The sequence below is a fragment of the Sebastes fasciatus genome, chromosome 14 (assembly GCF_043250625.1).
Source record: "Sebastes fasciatus isolate fSebFas1 chromosome 14, fSebFas1.pri, whole genome shotgun sequence".
Lineage (NCBI taxonomy): Eukaryota > Metazoa > Chordata > Actinopteri > Perciformes > Sebastidae > Sebastes > Sebastes fasciatus.
Window position 1 is genome coordinate 20000855 of NC_133808.1, and position 24633 is coordinate 20025487.

Genomic DNA, 24633 nt, shown 5'->3' on the forward strand with positions numbered 1-24633 from the left:
TTTTTTTTTTAAAAGTCCTTGCTAAAGCTGCAGCTCCACTAAATGTAATACAAAGTGTATTTATTGAAGGATGCTGATGATGGAGATAGGGTGAACAGAGAAGTTATGAAATGTGTTGTGCAACAACTTGAGACAGATGCTGTAAAATGAGCTGCAGCTCATCAGGAAGATGAGTCCTCTTCTGTGGCCTTCACATCATGATGCTCACTGTAAAGCTTTGAGCCTGGAGGCAGTAGAACTTGTTACCTCTGTGTTTCCACAAAGCCCCTCCTTGGACAAACCCCTCAGCCTGAGCGTCACTCAAAGTTCACTTCAGTCCAGTCCCTCTTTCCTGAGCTGGAATACACACTCACACATCCGCTGTCATCCACACAAACAGTCCGCCTGCCTGCTTCGCTTCCAGCGCTACTTTTCCTCTCCGGAGACGCGCAAGAAGACCTGTTGGATGTTTTGGATGATTTTATTGTTGCGCGTTGAGTTGACAAAAAAAAAAGTGTGACTTACTTTTTCCACGTTTTTTTCTTCTTCTCCTCGCTCTCTCTGCAGTGACATCTTTATTTGACAACTTTTTTTTGGGACCTTATTCTCAGTTCAACAATCTCGTTTAGTTTATTGGTTAATTTGCATATCAAATTTTCTCGAAACCGTGCTGTTGGATTAAAATCAGTATTTGATGGGCAAAAATGAATAATTCCGTGAAATAACTCCAAAGGATTTCAAGGTATGCTCTTATCAAACCATGACTATGCATTACAGTAATCTATTATTAATCTCGGATGAGTCTTGCTGTGCGTAATTTACTTTCATGTCAAGTTGATAAAAAACCTCTCGCAGCTCTACAGTTGGTTTGATGAATTTGATGGTTTCAGTGCATTTGTGTGAGATTAGATAAGAGAGAGAGAGAGAGAGATGTCTAATTTGACATCTTTCCTTTCTTCCTATATAATTAAATCCTCCTTTGCTTTTTTTTAAAATTTATGTGGTGCTATATGTCATGCAATTAACCTACTGGGCACGCGCATGCTCATGTGTAGATAGCCCAAAGGTCTGTTTTGTTTCAGACAGGTGCAATGTGTCAGTGTGGCTCTAGTGTGGATCTAAGAGGATAGAGAGTGTCATGTGTTGTACAGATTGCAAATCCCCCTTGAGACAAATGTGTGTTTCTGGGCTGTATGAATAAAATTGACTTGACATGTGTGTGTGTGTGTGTGTGTGTGTGTGTGTGTGTGAGGGAGAGAGAGAGAGAGAGAGAGAGAGAGAGAGAGGCTTTCATCTGGATTTGGAGACTTGTCACTGTGGTGCACTTTGCTGCCCTCCATCAGTCTTGACTTCCTTTCTCTCTTTGCCAGTGATAATCCCAGTGTTGCTTCTCCTCTTGCGGAGTGAAGATGTATCGGAGCGTGTGTGTGTTGCTGACTCTCCTGGTGCTGACACTCGTGGTGCCCAAGGGCCAGGCCTGTCCCAGGAGCTGCAACTGCTATCAGGCCAGCGAAGTCCACTGTACCTTTCGTTCCCTGCTCACCGTACCGTCTGGCCTGCCTGTGCACACACGCCGCATAAATTTAGGGTAAGGGAATACATGTAAGCACAATAGAAATACACAATATAAAGGGCTTTTATTTACTGTGCAAACACACACCCACAGAGTTTGTGTCAAACTGCTAATATGGAAGTAATAGTATTTGTTGATTTATTGACGTCTCAGGTTGATGATGCTTTTCCTGTGCCTCCTTAGGTTCAACAGCATCAGCAGCATCCATGACAGTTCTCTGGCAGGGCTGAAGAAGGTGGAGCTTCTGATGCTGCACAGCAACGACCTCCACCAGCTCCCAGATGAAGCGTTCAGAGATATGAAATCATTACAGGTAAACAGAAGAAGAGCAGCAGCAGCATGCTGCTCCAAATATTACAGTATAGGACTGAAAAGAGAGGAAATTCCTAGGGTTGCCCTCCTCTTAGTCGATTAGTCGACTAATCGGTCGTTATGGTCTTAGTCACCTAAGATTTCTGTAGATGATTAGTTATTTTTTTATGCTTTTTTCATGCTGAATGACTAATTTCTAAGAAACTTATGAGCACAACACAAGATTTAAAGTTAAAGTTAAAATTTTGTCTGATTCTCTGTGGAGAAACTCAGTTTTACAGCTGTCGATTAAATCAACGAATCGATTAGTCAACAACGTTAGACTAAAAATGTCTTTGGTCAAGGACAGCCCTAGAAATTCCATTCAAAACCAAACTAGCAGTTGATAGTTAACAAAAAGATGCATAGCCAACATTTTGAGGTAGATGAGATGATTCTACAGAGGTCTCTTCTTCTTGTACAGTTCTTCTTTATGGAACTAGTTGCCTGTATCTCACGCACCTAACAGCAGCCAACATCGAAAGTGTCCTGACTTGTCCTTCGACAAACCAAGCTATTGATGCTGGATTATGAAATATATGGCTGTTAATGGGGAAAATAAATCATTGTCTTGTCACATATTTAACCTTTGGCTCTTTGGAGATGAAAGTTTTTTGCAGGAGACAGTCGTGCAAATCAAACTTGGACCATGTCTCCACAAAATGCACTTAAATCCCTCTCCAGCCTCAGGCAGGGGTGTCATACAGGGGCTCCTGACCTGCACTGTTTCAAATGCAGCCCGGTTGCATGAAAAGGAGTGTGAATGACACGATAATGTGCAAGGCAAAAGCATGTAATAAGAACGGCGTTCTTGCTCTAGGCGTGTCATTTGTACACCGTGTAGTCTGTACTGACTTCAACTTAAATGCATCCGTGTGATTATACTACGCTCAGAGCTAGTGCCGTAGAATAGAAAGTGAGAAAGATTGCGGGCAAGAGGTGAGGTCTATGGGTCCAACAAACACAGGAATTTCAACCAGGAGACTTCTGTAAGCTTTGTGACGCTTGTGACGTGTTTTCCGTACTTATGTAATGTTGTTTCAGTACGTGTTGTACTTACTTTACGTACTTATTTTAAGGCCAATCCTGACCAGTACTGCACCTTTAAATCCGCGTGTAATATTAACGCCTTGGCGAGGCAAAACGTGACACTCAACACGCTATCCTCTGGTGAACAGGTGGATCTACTACACGATTTGGCGTGATATTGGGTTGGTTTGTTGCAGAAAGCTCAGCTCTTAAACCTTCTACATGTGTAGTACTTATAGTAGTAGAGAGATGGATATACTTAAACTGTTTGACAGAACAGATTTCACTTTAATGCAGGGATTATTAAGATATATAACATTTGGAAAACAGTTTATTGCAATTAAGAGAGGACCCTACATTGATAAATATGCCTAAATCTTGCAGTCATACTGTTGATTAAAATGGAATAATAAAAGGATTAATTCAACATTTCATCTGTGAAACCAGTATGCAAATGAATACAACAGTTTACATGATTCTGTTCACATTTTTCTAATTTCTGTACAGCTAATGCATAATTTATGTGCCATCATTATTTTCGCTGCTCGGTGACAGGAAACACACTGGGCATTTTAGCAGCAACCTAAGGGCAGAGTTAGCAGTCCGTGGGGAAGTGATATTACTCAACGAGCAATTGTTCCCTTCGTCTCGCCGGCAGATGCTGATATATTTGCCATTGTGTGATAATAGGATCCATATTTCCATGTGCTGACATCGTCACGTGGTAGAGCTGTCAGCAGCTGGGACCCTGCCAGCTAAGTAGCCTTCCTGCAGAGCAGATTTATCATAAGCCTCGCAGAAACACAATTCCACAACATGGTTTTCATGGTGGGCCTTCTTAAATTTTGGTGGAGTTCTTCACACATGACTAGAATACCAATAGATCCCCCAGAGTCTTGTGCCGAGGATGAAGGGCTAAATTTCATATTTGAAAAGTTGAAGACCCCCCAGTGCTAGAACATCCTTTTAGTCCTCTCTGCTTTGATTCGATAAGCCCGCGGCATGAATATATGGTGTGGTTATGTGCTGTGGGCTATTTTCTTGATTTTTACATGTTAGGTCATGTACTGCTGGAAGTGGCTTCCCCATATTTTTAAAATGTACACGGACTGCATCATGTCATTTTTGCTTACAAAGAGTTTTCATTCAACTCTTCATCCTCCTTCTAATTCCCCTCACATCATTTGTCATAAATGAAATAAAAGCATGTGGCGTCTAGTGACCCATCACATCATAGACTTGGTTCCGTCATCAGCTTTGATGCCTATTATTTGATCGCTCTTCTGATCCTTCATTGCTTCCGTTCACTGACACCATTTCCTCCCCCTCCACCTGCAGATACTAAAGCTGAGTTATAACAAGCTGAGAGAGATCTCTTCATCGCTGACCTTCTCTGGCCTGACCTCACTGCTGCGTCTGTACTTGGATCACAACCTCCTCCAGCACATCCACCCCCGGGCGCTGCTCCAGCTGACTAGCCTCAGGCTGCTGCGTCTGCAAGGGAACAGGCTGCATCAGCTGCACCCTCACACTCTGTGCACACTGTCCCTCCTGAATACATATTACTTCTCTACACTCAGGTGGGCCTTAAAGCACATAATGTAATAATATCATTGTTGGGGAAGTTACAATATTTTTAAAGTTTAGTTTTAACACTCCTCAAAGAAAACAGAAAAGAAAACAATAGCCTGATGAAAAAGGTAACACTTCCATTGCTGGTTATTGCAGAGGCGATTTTAGACACCTACATTTCATCTCAGCAGCCCTAAAAATTAATTATTAAACTCTCTGAGACTGCTGACATTTCTGTTTTTAAGGGGCTGTAGCAGACTCAGTCTTAACGCTCGTGAAGATATTGGTATCATTTGATACTAGAAAACCTAAGGAATCTATTGGTACCAACCATGTTGGGAAGGAGGCTAAATAATGCTGCAAAGTTAGGCTAAATTTTGGTGAGGGAAAACTGGCATGGCGATTTTCAAAGGGGTCCCAGCTTTGGGCAAAAACCTATTATCTCGTATTTTAAAAATGGTATATTTGAATATTTCTGCACACTGGGGTCCCTAATCAGTCTTGGATTTACTGCATTATATTCTATATTATATATTAGTATTTTGAATTGTCATGGTACATGAATTTTGTGTTTTCCTTTACATAAGTAAAGATATTTCCACCATAATTTGATGCAGAAAAGGCAGAAATTGGTGCATAAAAAATTCACCAGAATGCAGGAAATTAAGCACTCAGACCCCCATTTAATATGTGTTACCCTAGAATTGCCCTGGGTTATTGGCATTTAGACAAATACACCTCTACTGTAACACTAAAGCTACAGCCTTGTCTCTTTCCCCTTCTTCCTGATCCCCTTGTATTATTACTGCAGAGCAATAACTTAGGTCTGAACATGAAGGGGATGATGACAGTGATAAGAGATGATGGATGATTTTCTTACCCCTAACCTGTCACCTCTCTCTGCCCACACCCACTCCTTCACCGATTCCTCAATGACTTTGATTCAACCTCAGTGTTCCCCCTCTTCATCCAATCTTTCCTTTGCTCTGTTCTCCCCTCCTGTAGACACCTCGACCTGTCCAACAACAGTCTGACCACTCTGCCCAGAGATATCTTAGCGACAGCACCTCTGCTGGAGACTCTTGCGCTGCAGGGTAATCCATGGAGTTGTGACTGCAGGATGAACTGGGTTCTCACTTGGAGTCTCGCTCATCCAGGTGACTGTCACGTCTGAAATATGAATATTTTTTTCACTCTCATGATTCGTTGTGCCTCTGATGCAAAAGATGAAGATGCAAAAATGCGGTGGCTAATGCAACATGAAGGCATACGCGCCGATCACGTGGGTGCTCCGGTGCTCGAGCACCCACCGAAAAGGTTGAGCACCCACAGGGAAGGCTGATCAAAAGGGTTGACGCTGGTTTAAAGCATTAAAAGCATTTCCTCCGCCGCGACTGGCTCTAGGTTAGCTTGGAAAGGCGCGACTGTAAAGGTGACTCACAGCTCCGTCGTGCTCATGTTGGCAACCCACCTGATCCGTTGAGTCCTTAATAAATCTAGCCTTTTAATCTTGCTCTTAAAGTGCACCAGATTGATGCATTTAACTATAAAATGTTCCCTGGAGGATCTGAGGTCCACCAACCACTGTCTCACAAAATCCTATGGGAAACATTAAAGTAGCCTGTTGTAATTTGCAGCAGAGCAGAGCATTTCATTAATAATTACTAAAGCAAGCCCAATAAAAAGTGATTTTGTGACAATTATCACCTTGGTGAGATTCACAACATTTGGGCACCCATCGGTAAAAACAAAAAATCTATGCCTATACATGTAGCTTGAGTAACTAAAGGAGAAGAAGGAGATACGATGAGAAGGAACATGGGGAATGGATTTAGAAACAGAAGACTCATTTGTTGATAATTCCAGTCTATAAACAGTCTAAAAACTGTAATGTCAACATGTCAAATCCAGCCAGATGATAGAATGATAAATGTACTTTCTAATACATCTGGTTTTGTGATCTCCGTACCTCTGACATCCCTCCACCTGCTTTTCATCACCCACTCTTCTGTATCTCTTCCAGTGTGTCTTGTGGCTGTTATTGAGATGTGAAAGAGGGCTGGACCGTGAAATGTGTCTCATTGATATGCCAGACTTAACCTGCCATGACTAATCCACGATGACAGCATTGATGTGTGCAGGCAGATGAAATATAGGCTAATGATTGCTGTGTAATAATGAAGTGGTGCATTTTTTTCTGATTTATAAGCAGATGAAGTAACCGTACCGAATTAGTGAGAGATATAAAGGGTAATAGATGCTTAAGAAGAGCTGGCATGACTAATATATGACACCGCTAATGTGTGCAGATAGCTGAAATGTGCACTAATATGTTTGTATAGTTGCTATGCTGTTATGCACAGTTGATATGCCAGCTATTTTCCTCTGCCTCTCTTTTTCAATTAGGCTTAATGAAATGTCCCGGCGGCCCTCAGTGTCCAATCTGCGCCTCGCCCAGTTCCCTTCAAGGTCAGGGCGTGCTCGACCGAGCTGACCTATCGTGCACCTCGCCCGTCATCCCCTCGCCAGGAAGAGACGCACCTTTGGATGCAGAACCCAGTGAAATCCAATCGAGTGAATCCTTCAGAGAGCCTTTAGGCACTGCCACTCTGGATCTGTCTGACCAACAGGGGAACAGCGTCGAACTGGGTTGCAACATCACTCACTCCTCTGATTCCCAGGATATTGCTCCTCCTCCAGATCTCTCCCTTTCCTCTTCTTCTCCTCTCCCCCTCGCTCTGTCGCTCTCCCTGGAGTGCCCTGTGGAGAGACAGAGCTATGAGACACTGTGGAGGATCCTAGCTTATTACAGCGAGACCGCGGTTCGCCTGGAGAGGGAGATCATGCTGAGTAAAGCCCCGACGTTGGCCTACCGCTACAGGCAGGTGGCGGAGACGGACGGATATTATCACACTGGAGTCAAAGCTTCTGTCAAAGCCAGACCACAATGGTTGCTACAGCCGGCTATTAGCATTCAGCTAAACAGAGCGCAGTCTAACGGACACAAAGTTCAACTTATATACTCCACAAGAGTTGCTGCTCATCCTGACCCTGCTTCCTCAGCATCCTCCCATGCCTCTCAGCCATGGGTGCTGATTTCAACTAATCTTACAACCACAGCACTGGCAGCAGTAGCAGGCAGTAAGGTGGAGCTATCGTGCCCTGTTTTAAGTTCTGGTAACCTCAAAGTACAGTGGGTTCTCCCAGATGGATCCAAGCTCATCTCCCCCTCCAGCAGCCCAGATGGTAGGCTCCGAGCTTCAACCTCTGGTTTACTTCTACACAACGTGCAGCTCTCAGATGCAGGGATCTACTACTGCATAGCCCAGGCGGGTAGGAATGTGGATGTTCTCCCCCTGCGCCTGGCGGTGGAGGAGTCCTCTGTGCCGCCTTCAGGAGAGCAAGAGGGACCTCCTGTCACTGGAGACGTCGGGGAGCCCGTTAGTCTGTCCTGCAAGGCATCTGGTTCACCAGCGCCTCATATGAGCTGGGTGTTACCAGATGGAAACATAGTACGGCGGGGATTAGCTGTATCAGGTGGGCTCACTATACAATCAAATGGGAGTCTCTCTCTGCTTAACCCTTCTCCGAGGGATGCTGGTCATTACCGCTGCATTGCGGTCAACCAATATGGCAGTGACTCTCTGTCCGTGCAGCTGGAGTTCAACTCAAGACATCTCCCTCCACTTATGACTTCATATCCTACAGGGCCACAGTCAGCCGCTGGCCGGTCAACCAGGATACGAGCTCCGTTACTAGTGGATGAAGGATCGGGGGATGAAGAGGAAGAAGAAGAGGGAACTCTTGTTGGCAATAGGAGGCGTACAAAACCTCTCCAACCACCTCCAAACAGACGTTATCCAATCGGGAAACCCCGAAGACGTGGACCTATGAGAGAAGGCAGCCCGAGAAGAGGAGGAGGGCCTGTGTCAGCGACTGACCAGAGAAGAAACCGCTTTGAGAACAGACGTAGAGTTACCACAAACAAGCAAAGGATAGACCCTCAGAAATGGGCTGACATACTGGCTAAGATACGACAAAAGACTGTTAACACGAATGACAGCCAGCCCAGCGCAGCAGGAGAGCCCACAGCTGAACCGCTGGGAGGAGACACAGGAAGACATGTGGGACATGATGATGCCGAGAGAGGTAGAGCTGAGGGAGCAGGGGTGGATGCAGAAACTGAAGGGTCAACTATTGATGACGCTGATCTCCAAGAGGAAGGCCTACAGCTCATTCACCCTGTTCACACAAAAATGCAAACACACACAGAGACAAATGCAGATACTGAGATAAAGAAAGGGACAGAGACGTCAACAGAAACACAGACAGATATAGAGAATGAGACAGAGAGAGAAACGGAGACAGCGTCTCCACAGACAGAAACAGCGTCAAACCCAGAGACTCAGAAAGAAGCAGTCACATCTAAGCCAATCTCAGGAACAAATGAAATAGTCCAAGAACCCGGTGAAGGAGATGAGCCAGAAGCAAACACTAACCCCACTAGAACCAGTCCTCAGAGCCCCCGGCAGGGTCTCTACCCTAATTTGGTCCCAAACTCCCGGCCTCAAAGCTCTTGGAACGCTCGCAGGAGGATTGGACAGAGAAGACGAATCATCAACAGGACCCGAGGGCGCCCTTTGACCCCACCTCGACCTCTCCCCGACCCTACGAACCCGAGGTCACAAACCGAGACACCTGACACTACCACAGATCAAGTTAATAGGTTGTTGCTGGCCTCAACAACCACATCTCCTGCTATTTCGTTGACCCGGAGTGACCATATTGGGACTGCTCCAAATGATGTGACTCTTCTGTCTCCCCCTGTTTCTAACACTGGTACCTCCACTTCGAAATCCTCCTCCCCCTCATTGACTCCCTCTGCCTCCTCTCTCGCCTCATTATCCCCCTCTCACATAAAGATACATATAGACACGGTGACTCACTCAGCCAACATCCCAGACACTACAGAGTCCACTCTCTTCAACACACCGACACCACCAGCACCCACTCACTCGGATACTGCGATCGGACAGACACATGCACATGACATACAGACACACACAAAAACACACACTGCCTTAGGCAAACATGTTGATAGACCCCCAGGCAAACACAGCGAAGAGCTGGAGAGGAATTTATCAGGTGTACCACATGTGTCCCACACCTCCACCTCTCTCTCGCCCACGCCTTCCTCCATCGTTTCCTCCACAGTCGCCAGTGCAGATACAACTACTGCTGCAAAAATCACAACAACTCCTTCTACTACTCTCACTACAAGTACATCTACTACTACACTTCCCACAACATCTACAAGTATTCCTATGACAACAAGTCCCATCATGTCTACTACAACTACCATTATTATCCCAACATCTAGCACTACCAGAAGTACTACAACTACTCTTACCTCTACTACTACTACTAGCACCACAACTCCTATTCTTACATCTACTACCCCCACTACCACTACTACGCCTTCAACTAGCCCTTCTACTACTACTATTGCTACTAGTACTACAAACTCATTCAAAGCCATTCCCACAACTCCGAACCCCACTACTACTACTACTACTACTACTACTACTACTACTACTACTACTACTGCTACAACTACTACTCCTACTAGTAGTACTACAATTGCCATCCCAGCCAAAACGTCTCCAACTATTACAACGGCAGCTACACCCAGTACATCTTCTACTACTACTACTACTACTAAAACTACTACTCCTACTAGTAGTACTACAATTGCCATCTCAGCCAAAACGTCTCCAACTACTACAACGGCAGCTACACCCAGTACGTCTTCTACTACTACTACTACTGCTACAACTACTACTCCTACTAGTAGTACTACAATTGCCATCTCAGCCAAAACGACTCCAACTACTACAACGGCAGCTACACCCAGTACGTCTTCTGCTACTACTACTACAACAATGACATCAACAAGTACCACAGCATCATCCAGAGAGAGGCTGAGTGTTGTCCAAGTCGATCCCAGAGGGAGGCCTGTTTCTGGGGGTCCAAACCAGCGTCAACCGTCTACTGACTGGAAGAACCCTGGAACTAATTCTATTCCTGATTCACACAGCAGCAGGCCACATCGGCCCGCCTCTCCTTCGGTCCCTGCCGCCCCTGGGGTGAGTTCAAATCGATTAAAATAACGCTATTTTGTGGATTCTTTTACCCCAAATGGGTCTTAAAGCAAGCACATACATTATAACAAGAGTAAGAGCCAAGCTAGGGCCATGATTTGTTCTTTATTTGCTAATTTATGTAATGTTTCCCCATTTTTCTGCTCCTTGCTTTCATTCATTCAATTAGTCATTTCTTTAAGTGCATCCTTAAATGTACTTTGCAGTTCATATACCATAAATAAAGCTATTTTTCTTTGTTGTCAGCTAAGTGGAACTCAAATTAACATTTCTTCTCTAAGTGAGTACTGGCCCAGAAAATAATAACACACACGTATGAACACACACACACACTACGCCCGACTGTGCAAGCCCTTGGGCAAAAGCTTAGCAGAAATGAAAACAATAGATCTGAAAATAGTCTAATCTGTATCCACATGACCTGCTATTAAACCTGAGGGATGTTGATGACAATTCTTCAATTTCATGGATTTTCCCTTGCCTTGCCAGAGTCCCTGCCAGATCTAAAGGAGAGATGAAGAACACATGTTCTATAATCAGCAACATTATGTGTTTTGAGAGCGTAATCCCAAGGATATAAGATAATAAATTGTTAATTAATTTCCAGAGCTCTTTTGGCAAGACTCAGCAGACCAAACCTCTGGGTCCACCACCAGTGATTCTAAATCTGGGATTACAGTAATGCTATATTGAATTTATGAACCTGAACAATGCTTTAAAAGTCTTCACTGTTCACAAAAAAAAGTAATTACAGTTTAAAGAGTTTACATATTAATGTTACTCTCTGTTTATAGGTTAGGCAACTTTTTTGAATGAAGATTTTGGTACGGATGTATGATGGTCTTTATCCTTTTTTTCTTCCTTTTTTTGAAAACTACAGCAACAAAAGACAAACAAACAACAACAAACATATGATAAAAGAAAAGAAACCTCTCAAACAAAACAACAGAGTCACAACAGCATAAAACAAATACATTTTACAGTGGTCTTAACCATATTTTTTTGCCATTGTATTATCTTTTCCATTGTAAGGCAAGATGACATTTCGTTAAACCATTGGCCAATACTCGGCCTGTTCATGCTTTTCCAGCATTTTGATTCATCTGCCGTTTTGGTTAGATGTTTTATTTATTTATTTGAATTTTTCTTTATGCAGATAGCATTTGGCCAAATGATCTGTTGATTACATTGTGGCAATTCTCATTTTTTATCCTCTGCTGTACTGAAGTTGTTGTTCACTTGCAAGTCCTCTAATCACATGCTATTTAGTTGAAAAATTAAAACTCCAAAGACCAAAACAATGCTGCAGCTTTGTGGAGGAACTTTCATTAGTGCTCTCAGATGTCTTCTAGTCCTAATCATTAATTCATTCTAGTATTCTTTACTTTGCCACTATAATCTCTTCTCTAAAACTTTCTCACAGGCCCCAGTTGTGCGATCCAGACCGAGGATTGCAGACCCACACATCAGGACCGTGTCGTTCCCAGCAGAGAGCACCGTCAGGCTGGCTTGTGAAGCTAAAGGAGAGCCGAAGCCCTCCATCACATGGACCAAGGTCGCCACAGGTACGCACAGTGCAGCAGTTGTGCACACATCTATTTCAGCATAAACACATATTCGAAACAAAACACTCTGAAATGCATGAATGTATAAATCAGTGTTCAGTTTTATCTTCAAATGATATTTACGTTAAATTTCCACTTGAAACAAATCTGGTTCATCGACTGATGTAAAAACTCAGCAACGTTCTCCAGATTACTCAGTAAACCTGCTTTCTGTAACAGGCTTCAGGCCTATATTATGCTAGAAATGCTTGTTTTTCATCCAGAAGTCAATTATACACTGTATGCAAATTAGGGCTGTAAATCGATTAAAATATTATGTATATATTTATTATTGGAAATCAATTAACAACACAAAACAATAACAAATATTGTCCAGAAACCCTCACAGGTACTGCATTTCGCATAACAAATATGCTCAAATCATAACATGGCAAACTCAAGCCCAAAAGGCAACAACAGCTGTCAGTGTGTCAGTGTGCTGACTTGACTTGCCCAAAACTGCATGTGATTATCATAAAGTGTGGGCATGTCTGTAAAGAGGAGACTCATGGGTACCCATAGAACCCATTTTCATTCACACATCTTGATGTCAGAGGTCAAGGGACCCCTTTGAAAATGGCCATGCCAGTTTTTCCTCGCCAAAATGTAGCGTAAATTTGCAGCATTATGTAACCTTCTCGACAAGCTAGTATGACATCGTTGGTCCTTACAGTTGGTTGCAAAAAATCGCGAATTGCGTTGATGCATTAAAGAAATTATTGCGTTAAAAATAATTTGTTAACGCGTTATTATCGTGTCAACTTTGACATTGCTAATGTGAATATACCTTTCATTTATATGGTGAAAAACTACAGACTGCACCTATAAAAACAGAATAAGTAATGGTTTGTATTTACGTCCTGAGGTCATAGATTTTACAGGAAAATCCGCCTCAGCTTTAGTGTGTGTACTGTAACTAACACATTTTACTCTGATGAAATAACCCATTAACACCCGCACTGGCTTGCACACAATAGGCTCTTTTCTCACTTGAAATGTGGGAAACACATATTGCAAGGAAGTAATGGAACATTTTGTGCACTGCATCACTGGGTTTACTTCACGCTGTGCCACTCGGCATGTCCCTGATCCTCCTTTCCTCTGTCATCTTACTCACTCCCTAACTTTCTCTCCCAATTTTTTTTTCCCATTCTGTCTCCTCACTGCTGCTCTCTCCCTCCCGCTGTTTGTCTGTCTGTCTGTCTCTCGCAGGAGCGGTGATGTCAATCCACTCCAGGGCTCAGCGTTTTGAGGTCTTGCCAAATGGCACCCTTGTTATCCAGAATGTTCAGCTGCAGGACAGGGGCACATATATCTGCAGTGCACACAGCTTTCTGGGGCGCGACAGGTGAGGCTACTGATACCAGTTAGGAATATTAATGCAGTGTACACCATTTAGTTATAATGACCATGGGACTACATATTTTCTGTATTAATTACTTAGGCCTGAGGCAAACTGCAATTTAATTACGGAGTATTATGCATGCTGTTTTTTTAAGCAGCCTAAATGCAAATCTCTCTATATGACATCTGTTTATAAAATGAGTGTTTGAAATCCCATTATGTGTTTGTAATTTGAATATTATGTTTCTCAAGCCCATGTTTCTATCAGGATTCCTGTTTAAATTGTGTATGGGTGTTTCCTAAATGTGTCATATGATATTTATGGTTTGTTTTCATTTTGAATTTATATTTGAAGTGTGTTTATGTGTTTCTATATTGAGTATGTGTGTGCTGTACTCCTCCATGACAGATTACTAACCACACTGGAAGTGTGGACCCGCCCCCCTCGGATGCAGCTGGCCAGCTACAGAGAAGCTACCATTCATCAGGGCGGAGAGGTGCGCTTGGAGTGCCGGGCGGATGGCGTTCCCAGCCCCCTCATCTCTTGGGTTCTGCCTGATCGTTCTGTGCTGACCTCCGCCGCTCCCTCCACCAGTCGCATCACCATGGACAAAAATGGAACCCTCCACATCTCAGTAACGTTACCGAGTGACAGAGGAGTGTATCGCTGCGTGGCCTCCAACCCAGCAGGTGCCGCCAGTGCCTCTGCGCGTGTACACGTGTCCTCGTTGCCCCCGGTGATACAGCAACCCAGAGAGGAACACCTGCTCTTGTCTCCGGGGAGGCCTGTTTATGCTCACTGCTCTGCCCGAGGTGCCCCGCCACCAACTCTGCGCTGGCGAATCCCAGATGGGACTCTAGTTCGCCCATCCCAGTTTCTCCATGGCAACCTTTTCGTCTTGCCCAACGGGACGCTGCATATTCGAGGAGTTGGGCCTAAAGACTCAGGGAATTACGAGTGCTCAGCAAGTAATGCTGTCGGAGCCGATAAGAGAACAGTGAGGGTGGAAATCGAAGGAGAGAGGAGACAGGGTGCAGCAAGAAATGAAGGAGCATCATCTCCTTCATCCTCACTTTATAAAGACAGAACTTTGTCCATCCCCAGCCACCCCTCAAATCCATCCAGCTCTGCTAGACTCTCCCCTCCATCGGCCTTTGATAGAGCCAGGACCTTGCCGCTCAGCCCCAGTTCTTCCACTAACTCGCCTCCTAAAATCAATAAAACAGTCACTGCCTCCCCCACATACTTGACCAACATCAACAAAACAAAACTCTTCCCTCTCTCCCCACCCTCCACAGTGCCTACAACTAACACCAAAGTCTCGCCCGGGATTGCAAACAACCCCAGAGTTACTTCTTCTTCTTCTTCCTCCTCCTCTGACAAAAGCAGAGTTTCTGCTGCTTCGCATCCTTTGCCCGTCTCCCCCTTCAGTAAAGCCCGTATTGTCTCTACATCACCCTCCATCACTACTGTCCACTATGGGGAGTTTTTGCAGCTCCACTGCTCTGTAACTGGCAACCCATCGCCTATTATCATTTGGAGGACCCCCATCAGGAAACTGGTGGACATGCACTTCAGGTACAGGGAAAGTGGGTTAATGTGAGAAGAGATTACTTAAATTGTGTTGGTTGTATAGTTATTAGGGCCGTCAAAGTTAATGCGATAATAACACGTTAATGCAAATTTGTTTTAATGCCACTAATTTCTTTAACGCATTAACACAATCAATCTTTCAGAGGTTGTAGCGGGTGGAGATACTGGCAATTCTATCAGTGTTGTGTCTTATTCTACATGTGTATCCTTTTGTGATATGTTCGTCCACATTTGAATTTCAGTTTTGACCGACGTCTGAAGGTGCACCCTAACGGCACCCTGTCAGTCCAGGCAGTAACAGAGAAGGATGCCGGAGACTACCTCTGCATCACACGCAACAAGGTCTCAGATGATTATCGCCTCCTGCGTGTCTCCGTGGCTATCAAGCCTGCCAAGATCGAGCCCAAACAGCCGCTCAATCAGATGGTGTCATTTGGCAAGCCGCTGAAGGTGAGCTAAATGGAAAAAAGAAAACAGAATCATATTTCATCTCTGCCTTGCCCCCAATAATGATGTTTATTCAATAAACAAATAACAGCAATTATATATCACACACCACTGTTCCACTGTTGGAAACTTGCACCAAACCCTGCCTAAAAGTTAAAACAGTCCATCTCTCACACCTCCACTGTTGAGCTTTCAGAGCCTTATTTTTTGTTGAGGCAATGATGTGTGTTGGGTGTCTTCTATCGCTGGGCGTGGTGCCAAACATTTCTACAGCTTCAAGCTGTCTTTGGTTGTTTTTTATCAAAAAGTGCTCCATATTTTTTGACTCAAAAGGAAAAGAACGACCTGTCAGGCCTGTTATGAATCATGAACAGCGGCCTGCAGGGGATACTAATTCACACATGAATATTTAAGAGCTCAATGAAAAACAATGTCAAGCGGGGTGAAATGCAAGAAAGAGGACAACGTATTGTGGGAATTTGTTGCCCTTCATTTTTAATTTCATTTAAACTTTAATGAGCTTTAAATGTTTTTTTGAATCTAAATCATCTAAATTTGTGTTGCTTAGCAGTGTCTTCTACTGCGAGTTTCCTTTTTTAAATACAGCCTTAAAGCAGCCTGAATATACAGTTTAGTTTGCATCACTCCTCCTTGCGAAGAGAGTATGTTTTTGTTTCTCAACAACTTTTAAATGATAGAAATAATGATCCCGCTCCTTGCAGGTGGACTGCCAGGCATCAGGACTGCCTGACCCAGCTGTCCGTTGGAGCCTACCAGATGGAACCATGGTTAACAGCGTGTTGCAGGGGGAAGACAGAGGAGGGCGAGCACGGAGGTTAACGGTGTTTAACAACGGGACGTTACTGGTTCAAGCAGTGGGTATGGGAGAGGAGGGAGAGTACACATGTTATGCTGAGAATCAAGGAGGTCAAGACACCATGAAGGTAAGAAAAACATTTTCTCCTGCAGAAGAATAGTCATTTATTTTATTAAAGGAACAGTGTGTAGCATTTAGGAGGATCTATTGGCAGAAATGGAATATAATATTAATACGTGTGTCTTCTTTAGTGTATAATCACCTGGAAATAAAAATCGTTGAGTTTTCTCAAGAATGAGCCCTTCATATCTACATAGGGAGCGGGGGCCGTATTACAGAAACAATTTAACTTGCAGATCTTAACTGTTTGGTAACCATGGTAATTAGGGTTAGGACCTGATGATCAGTTCCTAAGTCAATGTTCCTATCCTAACTTAAGATAGGAAACATCCTAACTTCCCAAAATCTTAAATAACCTCTCCTAACTTTAACATAACAGTTAAGCTGTCCTAACTTTCACTTTTCTTCTGCTCTTTGGACTTAAGAGCTGCCTTCCTCTCCGTATCACTTGTACGTATTTTCTTTTTGATAGCAGCATACGGCGGAGACGGTGTCTGCTTTCTTAGCCCACGCTCTTTCTTTTATTTCCAGAGTTAGAGTTGTTGTAAATTTCCTAAAAAGAACATCTTTGGATTTCTCTCCAGATGCTCATTTGTCTTTAAGTCAAGTGCCCGCCGTTGTTTTTGTTCCATTTTTTTTCATTTCAATGCATGTTTCAGTATGTTTCAACAAGAAAAACAACAGTAACGAAGTTGTTTATCTCTGCAAACGAGGTAACAGACATAACAGTTGATAAGCGATGTTTTTTGGAACATTTAGGATTTCCTAACCTGAGATAAGATAGGGTGAAGTAAAATAAGACAGGATTCCTAAAGTTAGTTAGGATTTGTTTCTGTAATACCAAATTGACTTCCTATCTTAACTTAAGATAGAAGTTTCTGTAATAAGGTCCTCTTCACAAAGCCGGCTGCCGTTTCTAGAGTAGCCCAGAAAGGACAAATCAAACTCTGACTCTAGATATGGCCATTTGCATTTTCATGTTTTCGCGTCGGCCACTGCAGTTCTCCTACATGCTCTGCACACGGGATAAGATTAATTTGGTTGCAATCTGCAACGTCACCGCTAGATGCTGCCAGATCCTACACACTGCACCTTTAATGAAGGTTTTCATAAATACTTCAAAATCAAATCAAAATGTTGTTATCTCCGTCCGTAATTCAATTATATAAACTATATTTTACTAATTCACAATACACACAAAATAAACAAAAAATCATTCAGTCGTTAATTCCTCCCTTCATTCAAATTCAATCTTTAAAGGTCAAAGTAAAGGTCATGATGACATCTCCACCGACCTTCCCCGATGACAGAAGCCACCACGTCATCAAAGTACGTCAGGGGGCGACCGCCACAATTCGCTGCCAGGCCACAGGAGTTCCCGCCCCGACAGTGACATGGTTTTCCCCGACACGCCGTGTCATCCCACGAAGTTCGGGATCTGGTTTTTATTCGGAGCGGGTTGTGACGGTTTCAGATGGAACTCTGGAGGTGCGTCTGGCTCAAATGATCGACAGGGGAAACTACACCTGTCGAGCGAGCAACCCAGCCGGGGAGAGGAGCATGGTGGTGGGCCTGGAGGTGGAGGCTCCGAACTATGGACTGGGAGGAAGAGGTTGGAGCACCAGCAGTGGTCACATCAGTAGATCAGGGGACAGCATTAATAATGCAGGGATAAACCAGTATGGATTTACCAATGGAGACACCAGCAAGCTTGGCAGCAACAATGGCTATAGTGATCATAATGGAAGGATAAGAAACTTTGTACCAAACACTCGTGCTAACATAGCAACAAGTGGCTCTAATCCTCCCCTTAGGAGTGATAGTCGAGATGTACTGAACAGGCCTGTCAGTGGAATCAGTGTCGGGGTGAGCGTGGCTAGGAATATAGGCATTAAAGCAGACAACATTGGTATAAATGGAAATGGACCTGGAGTTATGAGTAGTAGTAATAGTGTGGGTAACAATCACAGCACAGTTAGAGGAGATAGTGTAGAAAGGAATCCTGGGGCTAAAAGTAATGAAGTCAATGTAGGAAAGGCTGGTAAAGATGCTACCACCAGTGGAGACAATGGCAGGATAAGTGGTACTTCTAGAAATGTTGGAGTTTTTAGCAGCAGCGTGTCTAATAATGGAGCTGGTACTAACACAGTGGTGGGTGTGGTAACGTCAGTGAAGCAGCGAGCAGTGAAAGGCCAAACTGTTCTTTTGCCGTGCCCCTCCCAAGGCTCCCCTCCGCCTCGTCTGGCCTGGCTTCTGCCTGGTAATGGTGTGCTGCCAGCTCCTTACTACGGCAGCCGACTCACTGTGCACCGAAACGGCTCCTTGGAGCTGCGAGGAGTGCGGGTGAGTGATGGCGGGACCTTGGTGTGTGTGGTTAGAGGTGAGAGAGGACAGACCAGGATAGAGGTGGAGCTAGAGGTCTCTGAGCTGCAGGAGGAGGCCAGATCTCCACACAGGGGACCGGCTGTGGAGAGGCCTGTGCAGGGAAGTCGTTTAATAGAGGCGCCTCGCTCAGGAACCTCATTGGATTTGGCTCAATCCTTGAGCTCAAGGCCAGTGTTGCCTGAGATGCTTCATCCAAGAATCCCAGTTACTCAAAAGCCTCTACACAAAGCCCAGTCTTTACCTGCTGCTCCTCGTCCAGTTGGCCCTCCACCCCGCTCAACTAGCCCTGTCTCTGAGCCAACAGTGAGCACCAGAACAGCTCCCTTGGTGAGCATCATTAACGGAGAGACCCTTCGCCTGGCTTGCCCTGCTTCTCACACCAGTGGATTCACCCAGGGCTCTCTGTCATGGACCATGCCCAGCGGCAAGGCACTATCCCGGGGTAAGAGTGCTGACTCGGGCAAATACCAAGTCCAAGAGGATGGAACACTAACAGTACAACAGGCCTCCGTGTTTGACCGCGGCACTTACACCTGCAGATCCACCAGTGGCGACTCCTCCTCAGTTTCAGTCATCACTGTTCCCGTCATCGTCATCGCCTACCCCCCGCGCATCACAACAGGCCCCTCCCCCGTGACCTACACACGCACCGGGGTTGCTGTGGAGCTTCCGTGCTTGACAATAGCAACACCCCGGGCGACGGTCACCTGGGAAGCACCAGACCTGACACAGCTGAGGGTGATGGCTCAGGCTCGTATCTATGGCAACCGCTACCTTAGCCCTCAGGGCTCCTTGGTGATACAAAACCCGTCAAGTAGGGATACGGGATTTTACAAATGCACCGCCAAAAATGTAATAGGAGTGGACACCAAGGCGACCTACCTGCACGTTATATAACGTGTGAAGCAAACGCACACACACACATCCAGCTCAAGGACAGAGACACCACCAGTCTTCTGTAGTGGTGAATGAACTCCTCTGCTGTTAACACTGTATGTGTCCCACATGCCCAAAGGAACTGCAAGGCTCCGTGCCGGAGATACTGTTGAATCTCAGAAAAGACACTACTAATATACAGGTATATTTCTCATGTATGGATTTTTAATGTATGTTTTTATATCAGGAGTTGCGAGATTCTCTGCGATTACAGCGACGTCATGCATTTTTCTCTGCATAAACAAATAATTAATGTTTAAGGAAGGTTGCTTCATGTAGCTGGTGGTACACCCTTAACCCGTTGTGCCTTTTTGTCTGTCTCAGCAGCCAAAAACCCATTTTAAAGTGATGATCGAAGGAGTAAAATAAAATGCACCACATATTTAACATTGCTGCACAACTTAATACCCAAATATGTACCCGTGGATTGTTTCAGTGGGAAAATGGAGCTAACTGTTTTTGTTTCCCTGCCTTGTGTTAAAATTAAGCTCTGGGCAATATGAACAAAAATGATATCTCACTTCAAAAAATTTTTGTAAAACAGCAATTTTAAACTGAGGTATTACTGAACCAAACATAGAACATGTCGGTGATGCTGAAAGACAAGTATGCTTTACTTGGCCTGATTGCTTTATTTCATTACTTTACTAACACTGAACTACAGTATAACCAACGCGTTTCATCCCATTTTGTCACATACTGCCGCTTTGTCACACCCCTTGGCGTCACTTTAGGTTTAGGCAACGAAACCAGTTAGTTAGGTTTAGGACATGGTTGGGCTTAAAACTACGACGTTTGTGAAGTGAAAAGGAAACGGAACGTTGTGAGCACGGGACACAAACGAACATCTGATTGTAACGTAAAAGTGAAACTTACAGGACACAAACAGCGGTCTCCTGGATGAAAGCCCTGTATTTGTTGGACCCAGCCACCGCCCCTCCCCGCCCGCCACTTTCTCTGAGTGCGTACCTTTGCTGCGGGTGAGTTTACATTGTAGTTAATGCAAAGCCTGGTGCGTCTAAAGGGTGCCTTGGGCGTCGGTCATGACAAAGCGTCAGTATTTGATTCCCTGTGAATTATAACAGGTTGGTTTAACATACAGTATTTTACTGACTGGGTTACTGAATATTGTAGACACAACACAGCATCACACAAAGAGGCAGTTTGTCCTTCACAAACATCTACAAGCAAATTCATATTCAGTGTGATGCCGCATCATATAATCTTTCAAATGTTGCAAATTGGGACTTAATTCACCAAATTACTATTTGGATTTAAAACTTCAACTTGTTATTTACCTTATTAATTATTGAAATTTTTTTATAAACTAAATACCGTATTAGAAAAAGGTTACATTTCGTTGTGGTGCATATACACTGTAGCAAACAGTAACTTAAATTGGAAGCCTTATTTGTATTATACTGCCTACATGTTAGATTGAATGTGTAACAGACATGATGGTAGAGGGCTCCAGCATTATGTATCACACAAACACCAGCTTCTTCAGGACATTTTGAACCTGTTAACTCCTCTCGTGACTTATTTGTGGGTTTCAAACCTTGACAAATTGTTGTATCACCATTGAGTGTACGTCACATTCTCACAGCATTACTATGGCAGAATGAGATACGGTACAAAGCATTCATGTAAACACAATAGTCAGGTCTTTGAAGAGTGATCGTCATGATTATTTTGATATTAAAGAATGTATAAATGTGCGTTAGCCTGCCCTAAGCTTGTGCACGAAGCCACCAGCAGCTCATAGTTATCATGTGTACCCTCTTCTTTGATGTTTTCATTTTGTCCTTAAATTATTTGTCTTGTAAAGATGCCAGTGTTTTGTAATAAAGGGAGAAATTATTAAATATTATTAAGTATGCTTGATGTCTCACTAGTTACGATGAATGTGTGCTATATTTTGAACAGCTTCATTTTATAAATAAAATTTTATAAAATAACTGAAAGTGTCTACTCCATTAAATGTCAACAGCTCGAGCAAAGTGTTGTTAAGAAATATGGTCCAGTTACAGAGTGTAAGTGTGAGTGTGGGCAGAGTCAGAGTGAGAAAAGAAAACACCTAGTGTGAGCGAAGAAGGAAACTTATAACTTAGTATGTTATGAGAACAGAAACTCCTTATCCCCAGCTCAGCTGTCAAACCAGGAAATGGGGTCTTAACTGTAGATGAGACACATGTTGATGACATCATATGGCTCTCCCTGGGAAACGCAATAAAACTCCCAGCAGCCGGCAGAGCGACTCCATGCACCACCCTGCGCTCACACCTGCCAAGCGCTGTTTATATTCTGATTCCACTAAATACTAATACTAACTGTGTTCTGAGTGTGCAGTGCTGTACGTTCACACCACGAAACACACATTTTGAGCGTGTTGTTGATTGACACTATGGCAAATCGGAAATGTAGAAGCCGTTCACAGCTTGGAAAAGTGAAAACAGTCTTAAAGTTGTGGTTTACAGTATGCATGGCGTGACGTCTCTGCTGACAGCTCGTACAGTAATACATCTGTGGTGCAGTGTTTTTATTGCTGATGATTTGGAAGTGACAGTTCTGCACCGGTATTTTGCTTGGCATCCATCGTTGCACACTTAGCTGTAGCTGACATTATTTTCTTGCATACAAATGGCCAAATTAGTGCACCATCACAGTGCACTGCTTATACATGTCTAATTAGTATTAAAGAGCAAACGTGCAACTAGGACACAGCCCTGGACCTCAGCCCTTGAGGCTCAGACCAGTCACTTGGTGCTCTATACAATATCCAGAGCATTAATAGCTCTAGCATCAAGCAATTATTTGCTATATAAAGATATAGAGGAGTAATGGCTACCTGAGCAGAGAATGAAGTCGCCCTCCCTCTGTGTGTGTTGACATCACCAGGCCGCTGCCTGCTTTTAGTGCACGTTCTTGCATGTGAGTGTGCCCCACTGGCCAACTCACAGTCGCCACTCTGTGCTGCTCTCCTATGGCGGTTGCAGCTCATAATACAGTACCGACTGACGGCGCGGTTGCCGAAGCGTAGCCCCCACCCTCCGGTTCACCTCAGGTTAACACTGACATCTCTGTCAGGAGTGTTGATGTCATGTTTAGTGCTGTTAGCACCTAGCTCAGCCGTCGTCATGGTGAGAGCTGTGCGGAAGCAATAAAAATGCTCCCAATCTTGCATGTAGCACCTTTAATTGAGCATTGCTCAAATGAATACCATCAGTCTAAACCTGCTGATATCATTAGTCACACCTCGTAGAAAACGTGTTATTGAATTACTGATATTGTTAAAATCCAAACAGTCAAAAAAATGCAGTTTATTGATATGAAGTTACTCACAGATCAAAGGCCGTACAATACACCACCCATTAATTTTGGCAGTTTAGTTTGGTTTGAGTATATAGAAGGAAACATAGTGCAGAGGAGCAACATTACAGTTCTGTTTGATGCTCTGTGAGGCCAGTTTTCATGTTTTGAATTATCTCCTTTTACGGTGTTGGAGCATTTCCATCCATTGTGGGAAGACCGATTTTATGGTCCCATGTCTGTTATCCCTTTCGAGCAAATAAATTATTTCTAATCCTCTTTTGTGTATTGCAAACAAGCATATAACTAACTAATAAATAGCATCACATGGGAATTTTATTTGGTATCCATTTCACTTTCACTCGAGCCGCTGACATGAAGAGATAGCAGAATGGGGAAAATGACTGGATTGGCTGCAGATATAATACCCTAAAAACACTGTACACATACATGATGCCTTCTGTGTCATGCTAATCTGATAAAGTAAATCAACTACAATTACTGCTTATGCTCACAAGTTATCAAACCTTTTCACACTAATGATCTACACTCCAGCAATAGTGCATCAGCCCTGTCACTGTCAGGATTAATGGTAATACCATCATTCATGGTGAATAATGTTATAATTAGGGCTGCGAATCGATTAATATATTTAATCGCGATTGATTGCATGATGGTCCATAGTTAATCGCACATTTTGTATCTGTTCAAAATGTATCTTAAAGGGAGATTTGTCGAGAATTTAACACTCTCAACACTGACAGAAACCCTCGCAGGTACTGCATTTAGCATAAAAAATATGCTTAAATCATAACATGGCAAACTCAAGCCCAACAGGCAACAACAGCTGTCATTGACTATGACTTGCCCCAAACTGCATGTGATTATCATAAAGTGGGCATGTCTGTAAAGGGGACACAATCGTGTATACCCACAGAACCCATTTTCATTCACATGGTCAAATTTAACATAACTTTGGAGTGTTATTTAGCCTTTGCGACAAACTAGTATGACATGGATGGTGTCTATGGATTTCTCAGGTTTTATAGTTTCATATGATACCAATATCTTCCCTTTAGCTTTAAAACTGAGCCTGCTACAACCTTAAAATAACAACTTGCATTAAAGAAATTAGTGGCGTTAAAACAAATTTGCGTTAACGCGTTATTATCGCGTTAACTTTGACAGCTTATAAAATATTGGAACGTTGGAAAAGCAAAATAACAAATGAAAAGGACTGTAGCCACTCGCTTCAGAGACATTATTAATACATCACTCTCCTGCTCTACCTGGAAACTCAACAGCAGACTGTAATACAAAGCATACATTGCTGCTACATCTGCTCACATTTTACATATTCACAATCAATGTCATCAGGGTTTAGTCATGCCAGCTAAATCTGGCATATCAAT

The 24633-nt window shown here is 43.6% G+C and overlaps 2 protein-coding genes across 2 annotated transcripts in view; one reads left to right on the plus strand and one right to left on the minus strand.

Moving 5' to 3' along the window:
- ercc1 (excision repair cross-complementation group 1) overlaps nucleotides 1–24633 on the minus strand; it is a 192561-nt gene that overhangs the window by 109613 nt on the left and 58315 nt on the right. The gene's annotated exons all lie outside the window — the stretch shown is intronic.
- Nucleotides 242–22284, plus strand: LOC141782815 (matrix-remodeling-associated protein 5-like). Its single transcript, XM_074659572.1, has 12 exons — nucleotides 242–721; nucleotides 1350–1567; nucleotides 1736–1865; nucleotides 4271–4512; nucleotides 5510–5661; nucleotides 6911–10650; nucleotides 12089–12230; nucleotides 13482–13617; nucleotides 14023–15192; nucleotides 15450–15657; nucleotides 16377–16598; nucleotides 17852–22284. Exons 2-12 carry the CDS (start codon nucleotides 1389–1391, stop codon nucleotides 19871–19873), a joined length of 8343 nt encoding a protein of 2780 aa, XP_074515673.1. The 5' UTR covers nucleotides 242–721; nucleotides 1350–1388; the 3' UTR covers nucleotides 19874–22284.